The sequence below is a fragment of the Chelonia mydas genome, chromosome 2, assembly GCF_015237465.2.
Source record: "Chelonia mydas isolate rCheMyd1 chromosome 2, rCheMyd1.pri.v2, whole genome shotgun sequence".
Lineage (NCBI taxonomy): Eukaryota > Metazoa > Chordata > Testudines > Cheloniidae > Chelonia > Chelonia mydas.
Window position 1 is genome coordinate 123,993,195 of NC_057850.1, and position 14,725 is coordinate 124,007,919.

At 38.4% G+C, this 14,725-nt stretch overlaps 1 protein-coding gene across 4 annotated transcripts in view; it reads left to right on the top strand.

Annotated features, from left to right (window-relative positions):
* Positions 1 to 14,725, top strand: part of CDH9 (cadherin 9) — a 128,909-nt gene that overhangs the window by 75,865 nt on the left and 38,319 nt on the right. For 3 of the 4 annotated variants that reach the window (XM_007059918.3, XM_037893296.2, XM_043540221.1), the window contains one exon: positions 2,060 to 2,354. The exons of the other annotated variant lie outside the window; for it this stretch is intronic. In XM_007059918.3, the coding sequence (XP_007059980.1) occupies positions 2,060 to 2,354 (295 nt within the window). The remainder of the gene's footprint in view (positions 1 to 2,059; positions 2,355 to 14,725) is intronic. 4 annotated transcript variants of the gene reach the window in all.

Consider the following 14,725-nt stretch of genomic DNA (forward strand, 5'->3'; position numbering starts at 1 on the left):
AGTGCACAGATACAAGAAAGAGAAGAAGAAACAAGGGACAATGACAGAAATTACCAGTATATCCAAAATATACAAAGTATGTTAATTTATTAATGCGTGAAAACTGAGTGCACAAGTTCCACATATGTAGCTGTGGTCAACATTACAGATAAAATAAGATGACAGTGCCCATGGAAATAGCACTTGATGACCTGTTTGTGATCAATGTCTCTGATTTATTTAACATCAACCTGATTTACTTTAACCTAGGCATTCAGATAAATCCATTTTATTCTTGAAATAAAATGTATCATGACCAATATTTTTTTAAATTATCTTTATGCATGGCATTTCTTTATACTCCACATACAGTGGATACCAAAATATCAAAACAGCATTTGGACTTTGTGTGTGTACACAGGCACAAAGTCCAAATACCATATTGGTATTTTGAGATACTGTATGTTGTATATATATGGGTTTCACCATTGAGCCAATGCTACGTTTATACTATAGCTTATATCCTGCTTGATTTGCTCATGTAAGACGTCCCATTGTACAGATCGAATCATACTTCCCTTGATGTAATTGCAGGATCAGGCACTTATGGGTGCAATCCTGACCCCATGGATGTCAATGGTAAAACTTCCATTGATTTTAGTAGGGTGAAGATTTCACTCTGTCCTATGTAAACCTTAGAAATGTTAGTAGCCATTAACTACAGTCATGCAACCAATGGTTTGAAGTATAGTATAGATCAGAAACAGGAAGCATTAGCATTGTCATCACACCGTAACTATTTCATCTAGTTGTCTTACAGTAAACAAGGCCACACTGATAGCATGAGTAAAATGAACAGGTTTCGGCCCTTGGAAGAGGAAAATAAATAGGTACTTAATGCAGAATTCAGTGCAGTGACCCTTTGTATTAGTAAGTCCATTTTTTAGCATTTAATATTTTATTCCTCATTTTGGCAAGAACCCAGCCAGTCAGAGTATTAGGAAGATGTAACAGCAGAAGATGTGGAGACAGAAACTGTTAGAGTAAGAGTGGTAGCATGAACATATCAGCAGAAAAATAAATGGTACTGAGGAAATTTTCTGGAACTAGATCTTGAAGAACACCTACTTATAACATGCAGTGTTTTTTTTTTTAGGTTGATGAGTGCCCGTTTAAAAATGGACAGAAGGAATCTTTCTTTTAATGTGGTTTTGTCTAACCAAAATAATATCATGGCGCATCAAGTTATCAAATCCTTGTCAGATGCCAGTAGGATGCAACATAGTTGGGATTTCTTGATGATGAAAACTGTGCTGACTACACATCACAGATGTCCTTAAAAAGGAAATGTATTTCCATATATACTGAATTATGAGGATGAGAAGAATAAGAATAAAAGATTTAGCCATGTGGCATCCCCATAATTTTAACAGGAAGAGAGCTGCTAAACTCCATGCAATGCTCTGAAAGTTTACCCCCTAGCGTTCTTGAAAATTGCTTCTTGTATATAGAGGGGACCAGAGGGTGGGGGCTGGGGGGAGGGAGTAAATCATTAACTGAGATAGATGACCCTCAAGAAAAAATTGGAATAAAACTGTAAGGTTCTTCAGTTAGAACTTTTACATGTGCTTTTGGGAATTTCAGAAAGCTCTAATCCTTAACACCAATCTGTTCATCACTGATATAAAGCAACTGGTTCTATTCTACACATAAATCCTAGTTTTATCTTACAAAAAGGACTTGAGAGTTTTAGATGTCTCTTATCTTCAATAATGAGACTTCTCTGGGTTTCTGGACAGACTGTTGAAAGAAACATCATTTTTGTTATCATTGGATTATTATAAATGTTACTGTATTATCTTCTACATTCCCTTGTGTCCTTACGAATTTGTTTAGAGATATTTTATGTGTGTGACTGAGTCTCAAATGTGTAATTTTTCCAACAGTGAGACAGAAGATAACCACTGCTGACCCCAATTACAGTCAAGATTTGTACAGACTTATTCATATATGCTAAATGATTTGGTCTGTAATAACAATACATATATTTATAGAATTCTTCTTTTCTACCTCCCTGAAGCTACACACTGACCAAGATAAAGGAGATGGAAATTTAAAATACATATTAACAGGAGATGGGGCTGGCAGTCTGTTCATTATAGATGAAAATACAGGAGATATTCATGCTGCAAAGAAATTGGACCGAGAAGAAAAGTCCCTGTATGTGCTACGTGCCAAGGCTATAGACAGAAAGACTGGAAGACAAGTGGAGCCGGAATCTGAATTTATCATTAAAATCCATGATATCAATGACAATGAACCAAAATTTACAAAGGACATGTACACCGCCAGTGTTCCTGAAATGTCTGGAGTTGGTAGGTATAACTTATCCTTATATAAAATGGCTTTTGGGGATTCTAGGATAAAAGTAACTCCTGAGTAGAATGGAGAGGTTGTTATTTGGTGTATTTAAATAGTAGTACAAGCTTCTGTGACTATCTATTCAATAACTCCTGTGGCCAGGAACATATCACTCCTGATCAGAAACCTGGTTTTGCTTATTTGTTTCATTTTCATCCACTTTTTATGCCTTTTTCCATACCACGAGCTTCTTTATGGCTGTTTTAAACTCGTCACAGCAAAATGGGAATGTATACATAATGGTCTTATCAGTTACTAGCAGCTACTTTTGCATCACTTCAAAATACCACTTCTATAACATGTCCAACTAGTGTTTGTATAGGAATATTAACATTCCAATCAATTGGACATTTCTGCATCTTGACATACAACAATCTGTAAATATACAAGTAGAGAAATCATTTATGTATCAAAATGTGTTCTTATTAATACCTCAACTCATTTTGCTCATTCCCACCCCCACAAAAACATTCCACCTGTCTCTCTCTGTCGAGATATAAAACATATGGGGGGGGGGGGGGGGGAAAGGAAAGCATTACTATTTCAGTCTAAGGAGATTTTTCTAAATGAAATAAATGTTTTACAGCTATTCACAATGGCAGCATTGAAAAGCAAAACATGAAGTGCTTGTAGGAATAGTAGGGTGAGGAATATGTTCTCAAAAGAAAATAATTCTCCGTTTTTTGTTTGTGTAATATAATGCTTTAGCTATTATCCACCAGCATGCCACTATAGGCATTCATCAAAAGCTCTCATAATTACCTAAGAGTCTAATTGTTTCTTGAATAGAGATGGTCTCTCCAACAGAGCTGGGTGGATATAAAGCACACGTGCAAAGTGGGGCAACCGGTTGTTGTGGATTTATCTGTGCTTAATCACCGTGATTTAATATCATGATCTGCTGTATCAGCTCTCCAAAATGGCATTGTTGAGAATGGCAAAGTACCAATAACAACTTCTGACAGATACATGTATTCTCAAAATAACTTCAAGAAATTCACCACTGTCCTTGGCAACAGTAGCACAAATATGAAAGCGTTAGAGAAAACTTCATTTTGTTGACATGAAAGGGGAATTCCTGCATTAGTTTCTGAGCTATAAAGAACATAAATAATGGTTCTCTTAAAGAGATATGGAAAATAGGGAATAAACAGAATTATTTCCAATTGTGAGGTGAGGTTTATTTTGATAAAAGTCTGTAAAGAAAAAGGTTTTGAGAATGTATCTATAGTTTTTCACTTTAAGTTTATTTCTAAAGAAAGAACTGCACTGGAATAGTTTGGCATCAAAAACAAAGTGCCCAGTTCTGATTTCATGTATATCAGTACAGCCCCATTAGAGTCAGTAGGGAATGTTAGAGAACAGAATTGGATCCAGTTTCTTGGCAGTGGAGGCTGCTGTCTATGAAATGTCCAGAGACTATGGTGATGGTGGTAATATAAATATAAATTTACATAGCTACAGTAGTTGGAGCTCAGAGAGTGGCTCTGACAGAATGAGCACAGCGGAGTTTGGCAGTAAGGGTAGTAGGTTGCTTAATTAGTTGTTTGCGGACTGAAGTAAAATCAGTTGAAAACAGACAAACAGTTTATTGTGCAGAATGCCTGACCACTTGGCTTGTGTCCAAATGACATACGTGTATGACGGGTGTAAGCAGACCCTGGCCCTCAGAACCTCACTACTGTACGGCATCTTGAGGCCAGAGCTGGTCAATGGGATGTGTAGACAGAGGCCAGATTCTGAAGACACTGAACAGAACACTGTAGGCAAGGCACAACTTAGAACAGTTTTCTCCCTTCCTCTTGCTCAGAAAGCAGATGGCAGATTGGGAAAGAACCAATGTGGGTTGAATGGGTAAACTTCCTTAGATGGGATAGGCTTTCCAGGAGACTGGAGTACACTTGTGAGATTTAGACAGGCTGTGACAGTATGGAATTTGATAATTCAAAATACTGTCAGCAGGGTATGTGGTGATCATGCAAACCATTCAGTGACTAGCATATTAGGTGTGAAAGTTGTGGATTTCTTGAAAGAGCTTGGGTTGTTTAGCTTAGCAAAAACAAGGCTGAAAGGGATGATGATTGCTTTCCATAAATATGTCATGGGGGTTAGCACCATGGAGGGAAAGGAGCTATTTAAGCTAAAGGACTAAGCTGGCATAAGAACAAATGAGTATAAACTGTCCATGAATACATTTAGCCTGGAAATTAGAAGGTTCTAACCATCAGAGGAGTGAGATTCTGGAACCGCCTCCCAGTAGCAGTAGTGGGGGCAAACAGCCTAACTTGTTTTAAGATGGAGCATAATCAATTTATGAATGGGATTATATGATATGGTTGCCTGAGATGGCAGGGGACTGATCTTCAGGACCCCAGAAGTCCCTCCCAGTCCTATGTTCCTATCTAATTAAATCAAGTTACATAAATTTAAGCCAATTAATATCGCACAGACAGAAAAGGCATAAAGAAAAAGAAAACAACAAAAAACAGCAACAAGGGATAATGACAGAAAGCATAGCCAAAATATAGAAGGTAGGTTAATACATGAATACATGAAAACTGACTGTGCAACTAGAAATGGCACAGATCCCACCTATATGGCTAGGGTCTATATTGCATGTGAGCTGAACTGAGTAACCAGTGCATCATGGAAATGACATTTAAGTAGGAATGACCTCTTTGCAATTCAATGTCTAGGATTTACTGATCACCTATATTCATTCCTTTTTATCTCTCTATGCAGAACAATCCATTTTTTTTCTTGAAATAACATTTGTCATAATCACAGCAAAATATTATTTGTATTATCCACATACATTTGAGTTAATTTATGCCTCATATGCAATATCTCTACTAGCTGTGGTACATACTGGGTATCAGTGAATTAGAGGAGTGTAGAAGAGAAGTCTTGAAAGCTAAATTTAGATTAGAAAGTAGGCTGAAGTTCAGGGCCTCTGCTGTAGCTTTCTTTGAAATGTGTCTGGTTCCAAGTACACAGACAAATTCAAAGTCACAGTGTGTTGATGAGAAGATGATGCTTGAATTTAACAGGCACTGAACTGGGAACTTTGCGACAGAGACAATGCTAAAGTTTTGAGGGGAAAGGGTTGTGTAAACTAGGAAGTGGGGGGAAACCACCAACTATCAAGTTTCAGAGTAGCAGCCGTGTTAGTCTGTATTTGCAAAAAGAACAGGAGTACTTGTGGCACCTTAGAGACGAACAAATTTATTTGTGCGTAAGCTTTCGTGAGCTACAGCTCACTTCATCAGATGCATGCAGTGGAAAATACAGTGGGGAGATTTATATACATAGAGAACACGAAACAATGGGTGTTACCATACACACTGTAACAAGAGTGATCAGGTAAGGTGAGCTATTACCAGCAGGAGAGCGGGGCGGGGCAGAAACCTTTTGTAGTGATAATCAGGGTGGGAGAACATGTGAGGAACGGTGTGTGTGTGTGGGGCGGGGGGGAATAAACATGGGGAAATAGTTTTACTTTGTGTAATGACACATCCATTCCCAGTCTTTATTCAAGCCTAAGTTAATTGTATCCATTTGCAAATTAATTCCAATTCAGCAGTCTCTCACTGGAGTCTGTTTTTGAAAGTTTTTTGTTGAAGAATTGCCACTTTTAGGTCTGTAATCGTGTGACTAAAGAGATTGAAGTGTTGTCCGACTGGTTTTTGAATGTTATAATTCTTGACGTCTGATTTGTGTCCATGTATTCTTTTACATAGAGACTGTCCAGTTTGGCCAATGTACATGGCAGAGGGGCATTGCTGACTCATGATGGCAGATATCACATTGGTAGATGTGCAGGTGAACGAGCCTCTGATAGTATTGTGGCTGATGTGATTAGGCCCTATGATGGTGTCCCCTGAATAGATATGTGGACACAGATGGCAACGGGCTTTGTTGCAAGGACAGGAATTCCACCATGATTTCAACAATTTCCATCCCACCATCAACCTCAGCCTGGACCAGTCCACACAGGAGATCCACTTCCTGGACACTACGATGCTAATAAGTGATGGTCACATAAACACCACCCTATACCGGAAACCTACTGACCGCTATTCCTACCTACATGCCTCCAGCTTTCATCCAGACCACACCACACGATCCGTTGTCTACAGCCAAGCTCTACGATACAACTGCATTTGCTCCAACCCCTTAGACAGATACAAACACCTACAAGATCTCTATCAAGCGTTCTTACAACTACAATACCCACCTGCTGAAGTGAAGAAACAGATTGACAGAACCAGAAGAGTACCCAGAAGTTACCTACTACAGGACAGGCCCAACAAAGAAAATAAAAGAACGCAACTAGCCATCACCTTCAGCCCCCAACTAAAACCTCTCCAATGCATCATCAAGGATCTACAACCTATCCTGAAGGACAACCCATCACTCTCACGGATCTTGAGAGACAGGCCAGTCCTTGCTTACAGACAGCCCCCCAACCTGAAGCAAATACTCACCAGCAACCACACACCACACAACAGAACCACTAACCCAGGAACCTATCCTTGTAACAAAGCCCATTGCCAACTGTGTCCACATATCTATTCAGGGGACACCATCATAGGGCCTAATCATATAAGCCACACTATCAGAGGCTCATTCACCTGCACATCTACCAATGTGATATATGCCATCATGTGTCAGCAATGCCCCTCTGCCATGTACATTGGCCAAACTGGACAGTCTCTATGTAAAAGAATACATGGACACAAATCAGACGTCAAGAATTATAACATTCAAAAACCAGCCGGAGAACACTTCAATCTCTTTGGTCACTCGATTACAGACCTAAAAGTGGCAATTCTTCAACAAAAAACCTTCAAAATCAGACTCCAACGAGAGGCTGCTGAATTGGAATTAATTTGTAAATGGATACAATTAACTTAGGCTTGAATAAAGACTGGGAGTGGATGTGTCATTACACAAAGTAAAACTATTCCACACACACACACACACACCATTCCTCACACATTCTTGTCAACTGCTGGAAATGGCCCACCTTGATTATCACTACAAAAGGTCCCCCCCATCCCCCGCCCCGCTCTCCTGCTGGTAATAGCTCACCTTACCTGATCACTCTTGTTACAGTGTGTATGATAACACCCATTGTTTCATGTTCTCTATGTATATAAATCTCCCCACTGTATTTTCCACTGCATGCATCCGATGAAGTGAGCTGTAGCTCATGAAAGCTCATGCTCAAATAAATTTGTTAGTCTCTAAGTGCCACAAGTACTCCTTTTCTTTTCACCAACTATCAAGGAACACTCAAGTCAGACAGAGATCAGTTAGGGGTGCCAATATTACTAAGTAACTCTGTATCAGATAGTAAAGAGGAGAATAGAAAATATAGCTGATATGGAGGAGGAACAACATGAGATCATCACAGAGGTACATTTTATAAATGAGTAAGTTAGTCAATAACACAAACTCAAAAAGCAATTTCTCATTGAAATCAACCTCTATACTGAAGGACTGGAGGGCAATATATGTTGTAACTATATTTTTAAATAATATTAGGACGGAGTATGGGAACCAGTGGCTTATAGGTGCTTGAAAGAAGTCCCCTAAGGACATGTATTCCGTAGTTGTCCATTATGGAGATTTTTGCACCTTACTCTGAACCACTGACTATTGGCTGCTGTCAGAGATAGTACACCAGACTGTAAGGAACAATTGCCTGATCTCATATGGCAATTCCGATATTCCAAAGGACACAAAGGACTGATGATGTCCTTTTTAGGATGAAGTATTCAGCTTCTGCATAGAAGGAGGTGATTATTCTTTGCATCACATTGGAAAGTGGAAATATTACAAGAAAAGTATTCTGTGAAGCATCCAAAGATTTTAAAAAACCTGTAGTACCTTCCAACCTGCATAATCAAAGGTTTATTAAGTACACATTGGAAACTGAAAATAAACTCAACAACATCATTTCAACTGAGGCTTTTCAAGACAATCTATAAAGGAAAAGGTAAAATGTATGTTATACCGGTGTATATATTTATATCTAGTCTATTATCTTCTTACCTTTCACGATCACAGATAAAAGTTATGTTTATCAAAGGAAAGGCCAGCATGAAAGTGACTTTTCTGAAGTTTTAAAAGACAGTGTTACATTTGAAGGAAGTTGTCAAAAGACAAGTTAGTAGTAGAAGCAGTAAAGTGGTTGGAAACAAATTGGTCTTGAACTAGGTCAATATTACACACTTCTCTACCTGCCCTCTTAATGTCAGCAGGAAAGGTTTCTAGTCTTCCTCATTCACCAATCTCCAATATACAGTTTGTAAACATCCTTCAGAATATATTTTTTAATCCTCAAATTGACTTCATTTTCACAATAAGAATAGGTGTAATATAAAGTCAAACCACGTTCATTTATCTGTCAACTCCATTAGTGTCAGTCAGATTTAACAGATGCAACTGAGGGCTGTGTGCTCTCTCTCGTTACATGCACTTGCTACAGCCACACCCACACTCAGATAAACAGGAGGAATGATTGTTTTAAAAATAGTATTATCACCGTTCACCATGTGCATAATCTCCCTCGAAAGACAGACTTTGTGTCTACATGACAAAGCTGTTAGCGACATGGCTGTGCTGCTACAGCTGTGACGCTAAAAGGCGCGTGGTATCGCCGCTGTATGTCGGCAGGAGAGAGCTCTCCTGCCAACAAAAAACTTCCATCCCCAACGAGAGGTGTTAGCTTTGTCGGCAGGAGAGCGCTCCTTTGGACAAAGCATCTTTTACACCAACGCTTTTTGTAGGCAAAACTTTTGTCTTTCAGGGGGGTGGTTTTTTTAACACTTCTGAATGACAAAAGTTTTGTCTTTCACATGCCAGTGTAGACAAAGCCTAAGTACCATGCTCCCTAATGGCTTTCAATGAGACTACACTGAAATGTTTGCTTCAGAGTATTCCCATCACCTTTCTTCTGCATTGTGTCATCATAGCTACTGATAACTCAGGGGACATTGGTTATTCCACCTCTGAAACTCTTACAGGAAAAGCTGCGGTGACATATGATAAACCTCATGTTTTCTATTTCTGAGTTTGCTTAAAAGTCAATAAGAATTCATTTAAAGATTTGTGTAAAATTCCATCAAGGAATATTTATATTTTTATGCTACATAGAACACTTTTTCCCCAGTCTCAGGTGCAAGAGGGCAAGGAATAAGGTTGAGCCTCATGGCCTTGTTATGCTATACAAAACCAATTTCTATTAGATTAAGAATCTGGGAGTGTTAGCTGACAAAATATGCTCTGGTTAAGTGTGTGTGTGGGCGGGGGGGGGGGGGGGGGGGGGGAGGGGGGTGCCTAGCTTTGAGTTAGCATGAAAAGAAAAGCAACCAGAGTGCAGAAAAACAATGACTTTTTCATACAGTGATATACCACATTCTGTGGTCAGATATAGCCTTTGCACTCCAAACTCTCACACTGCATAGTATAGATACTGTAGACAGAATATTTTGTACAGTACTATGACCCATTTTGTGAGAATTAGGTTTCAGTTGGTATTTGCAACTTTAAATGAGTTTCAAATCCACTGTATAGTGTCAAAATCTGTAGTTTCCTCAATTGTGTGTATGTAATATTGTATATGTATTTACATTTTTATATTTACATTTTTCCTGTTTTTTTTAATTAAGGATTCTTTAGTATTCATTATACAAATCTGTCTTAGAGAGAAATTTTGACATTTTCACAGAAAAATATTTGAAGCAAAATGATAGTTCTGTGCTCAATTTTTTAAAAAAAAATATCAAGGTGAGAAAGCAAAATATTTCCATTTTCAAATGTGCAGAACAAGTTAAATGTGTTTTTTTCCCAGGGATCGGAGTACTTTTTTAGTATTGATACAGCTCTTTCTACACAGTAACTTAATACTTCATGTTCATCAGTAATTTATATGGGACTCATTGCTAATATTGTGTACTAAATTTGACGAAGAATATTCTTAGTTGGGGAAATCTCCATTTTTCAGGTTATGTTTTTTCATTTTACTGGGAAAAATCCACTGAGGCCTTGTTATTCACTTCTCTAGTCCCATTTGTATTCTCAAATTATACTTATTTCTTCCTGAATTATAATTATTTTAACTAATGTATACAGTGACATATACAATGTGAATAGCACTTTACTGACAAAATGACATGTCTCTGCTATAAGGAGCTTATAGCCTCGGGCTTTGATCCTGTAGGTTCTGTGCAGACAGACTCTTTTGCATTGAATTCAGTGGGATTTTGTGCAGGCATAAAGATCCTCCTGCATCGATTTGATTGTAAGGCCAAGGTCTTAATTCTTTGTACAGATTTTATGTCCACTTATGCCTACCTTTTTTTCCTACTGAAATGCCAAAAGGGCTTTTGAGCTACAATAATTAGATGCATTAAATGATATAAAAATGGAGGATTTGGGGACATTAGGAGACAGATCATGGCAAACATGGGAAAACCCACGAGAAGGTAGATTTACAAAAATTTCCAAATTATCACATTCCAAGGAACTACTGACACAGGGAAGGGCCTGAGGTCATGGCTCTCAAATTACATAACACATACATTCACAGACATATCACATAACTGTCTGGACATATATGGATAGCTTGGGAAGCCAGAGAAGCACTGGTCAAGCGCTGACTATGCATTTTTCACATACAGGAACGTTTGCAGGTTTGGGGGGTAAAGACTTAGGACTTTTCTTCACTAAAGTGGTAAATTGACCTAAGTTACGCTACTCCAGCTACGTGAATAATGTAGCTGGAGTTGACGTAGCTTATGTTGACTTACCCCGGAGTCTTCACTGCGCTCCATTGACAGGATACGCTCTCTGGTTAACTTCTTTACTCTTCTAAGAGAGCTGGAGTACTGGGGTTGACCAGCGAGTGCTCTACTGTTGATTTAGTGGGTCTTCACTTGACCTGCTAAATCGATGCCTGCTGCATCTATTGCAGAAGCGTTGATCTCCCCATGGTGAAGACAAGTCCTTATACAATACATGCTTCTTCACCCCTTTCTTGCACTTATCCCTTTGCCTTGTATTTACATGACCAAAAGGAAACTGGAGCATTTAGCTTAAAGTGATTAATTTATATTGATTTTGTTTGATTTTATGTATATCTTAGATATTTATTTAATATATTTGCTATTTTCTTTGATTAACCTTTTCCACCATTGTGCAAGAGACACACCCTCTCCTGCCAGTGACCCTCCATTTTAGTAAAGATCTCTGTGTAAGATTTGGATTGAGACCAAGTGGCAGAAGAAGTTACAGTATGTTCAAATCTGACCTTTACTTCCAACTAGATAGACAGACAGATAGGAGCTTTAGAAAGTGAAAAAATGGCAATTGCTTATTTTCTGTCTGAAAACTGATTTTCCTTGAGGGTGAAATTGACCAAAAATGACCCAAGTATTTCTTTTTCCTATCTGGTACCAAAAAGTACTGGTAATAATTTTACCAGTTTCTTTGGGGGTATGATTATTTTTGCATAGCTCTACTTCTAACAAATCTCTCTCTCTCTAAAATAATATATTTCATTTCTGTGGCATGTTTCCTCTTGTAGAGCTTTACTAATTTTATATAAACATGAATCTTTTCACCCAGCATTGGCTTGTAATCATCTCCAATACAGAAGGACAGCAACCATATGGAAAACTAGCACAGCAGAGGAGAGGGGATGGAACTTAGCTAGTAATATTGGAGTAAACCCTCATCTCCCAAAAAATAATATGGGAACTTTAATGTCCACACAAGTATAGGACCTTAGTTTTTATAATGTCTTATTTGAAAGAACACAATGCACAGTGCACTCAGTGTCCATTCTATATCCCTCAGAAAGATAAAGTGCTAAATCGACACTCCTGAGATTCAAATCACTGGTGCTAACTAATCCAACTCATTCAGACCTGAAACTCAGAATCTCTAAGCCATCCTTCTGTAGGAGGGGACGCTAACAGCTTATCAGGTGAGGGGGCACAGGAGTTGAAGTATGGTAACTAATAACCAGGTGTCATTCCCATAAAGTAGGGTAGATTTCAAAGAAGTGCCCAGGGAGTTAGGTGCTCATTGGCACTTCCCAGCTGATATTAGTGAGAGGCACTTAGTTATACCACTTTGCCCCACGATGAAAACTTTCCCCTAATAACTTATTCCATGGAACCAGAAGGATGAGAGAAAAACATAACTTTGTAATCCTTCCTTTCCAGTGTGTTTAAATGGCATTTGCAATCTGTTCCAAAGGTCAGGGCACTAGTTTAGAATTTTGGAGACTAGAGTTCAAGTTCCTTCTTCACTACAGATGGCCTGTGTAAACTTGGGCAAGTTACTTACCCTCTCTGTGCCTCAGCTTCCTATTAGTAAAACAGGAGTGATAGTACTTACCTAACTCACAGCAGTGTTGTGAGGATTAATACATTACAAACTGTGAGGTCCTCACATACAAAGATAGATTCAATCCTAGCAAGTGTACAAATTTCCAACCATGACTGATAGCAAATGTGTGGTTTCCCTCTTTATCTCCCTCATATAATATATTGTAATACCATTTGTGTGGATATCTTATTGGGTCATTTTATTTCCCATTATTTCTGCATATAAAAGAGAAAGTGTTTCTGCAGCTGACTGGCTCAGATCTTTATATTCATGTTGAAAGTGCTTTTATCATACTTATGCTCAGAAATTGTTTGATGTATCAATTTTCCTCAGTTTTACTTGAGTATTTGTTCAAATATAAAACTCTAACCTCTGGACAAAAATATGATTGGCTTGAAGTCAAGACATCAGCATTTTTTGCTCACATCTTATGCTGACACTGCACGGGGATACTAGGGGATGCATTCTGCACTGTTAGCAATGCTGTCCTTTGGATAAGATGTTAAATCAAGGTTCCTTCTCTCCCTTTCTGATTGATGCACAGGTAAAAATCCCATAGGTACTCTGAAAACAGATTCATTGTTCTGGCCAGTATTTTCTCTCGCACTATAGACATGTTTTAAGGCCAAGACTGTGACCCGTTGTTAGCATCACAAACAAATTTTCCTTACATAATATCTGAACTACAACTGCTAACCCATTGCTTCACAAGGTATTTCAAATAATGGCTCCAATTAAGCTTGTTCATGGGAAGATATATGCCAGAGGGGTGAGTGTAAGGAGTAACTTACCTACCCCCAATGCAATGTAACCATGCAGGGAACAGCCTTTACTGGGCTGCAGATGCTGGAGATTGCAATGGCTGGGATTAGTTACCGCTGCCTGCAGTGCTAATCACTCATGTCTGAGAGAGACAGATGTGAGTCATATCCCATCCAACAACAAAACAGGACCATTCAAGAAATACCTTTGCAACAGGATAGAAAAACACCATGCTGTCTAGGGGCACTTGGAAATATTACACCGATAACAGGTGCCAGAGAAGCAGCCGTGTTAGTCTGTATCCGCAAAAAGAAAAGGAGTACTTGTGGCACCTTAGAGACTAATAATAATAAATTTGTTAGTCTCTAAGGTGCCACAAGTACTCCTTTTCTTTTTACACAGATAACAAAATGTCTCCCTCTGTGCTGTATTGGACCACAGAGTCCTCCCCCTTCCCAGCGCTCCACACCACAAAAATTCATAATTTAGTCTTTGCGGACAGAAAAACACTTTATGAAACTAAATTCTAACCTGCCTCTGAGTTTACTTTGGAAACATTCCTTTCTGCATTTTGGCTCAGAAGCAGTTGGTAGTAGGTTTCTGGCAAAACTGGAATTGACTAGTCCAATTTTAAATATATCTGAATACAAAAACCATTTCCAAAAAAAGATAAAAACACATCTATATTATGTATACACACACACACACACACATATATATATATTAATTATATTATATTTCACATTTTATTCTCCATCCTTCAAAGCCTGGGGCAAATCCTGCAGTCCTTACTTAAGCAAAACTTTCACTGGAGTCAAATGGAAACTAACCCTTTTGAAAAATAATGCCACTTATTTTGGGTGCATGAGTATGAATTTCAGTGGCTAACTTTAGGTATCCAAGTTTGAAAATGTCAGGCCTATTATCTAACAGCATGTTAAAATGAAGCATATCAAATGTGTCCGTTTTGTAAGCAGAATACAAAGGCAATCTCCTTCCACCAGACATCTCCTACAATTAGATTATTTCCAAAGTGTGCAAATAAGATCTGGTTTTTAGTGCGGCGCAAAACAATATGCTGCAACTTATTTTAATACAATGTAAATTAACATAATGAAGCATCACACAGAACACAGCATAGACAAAGATGCTTTGAACA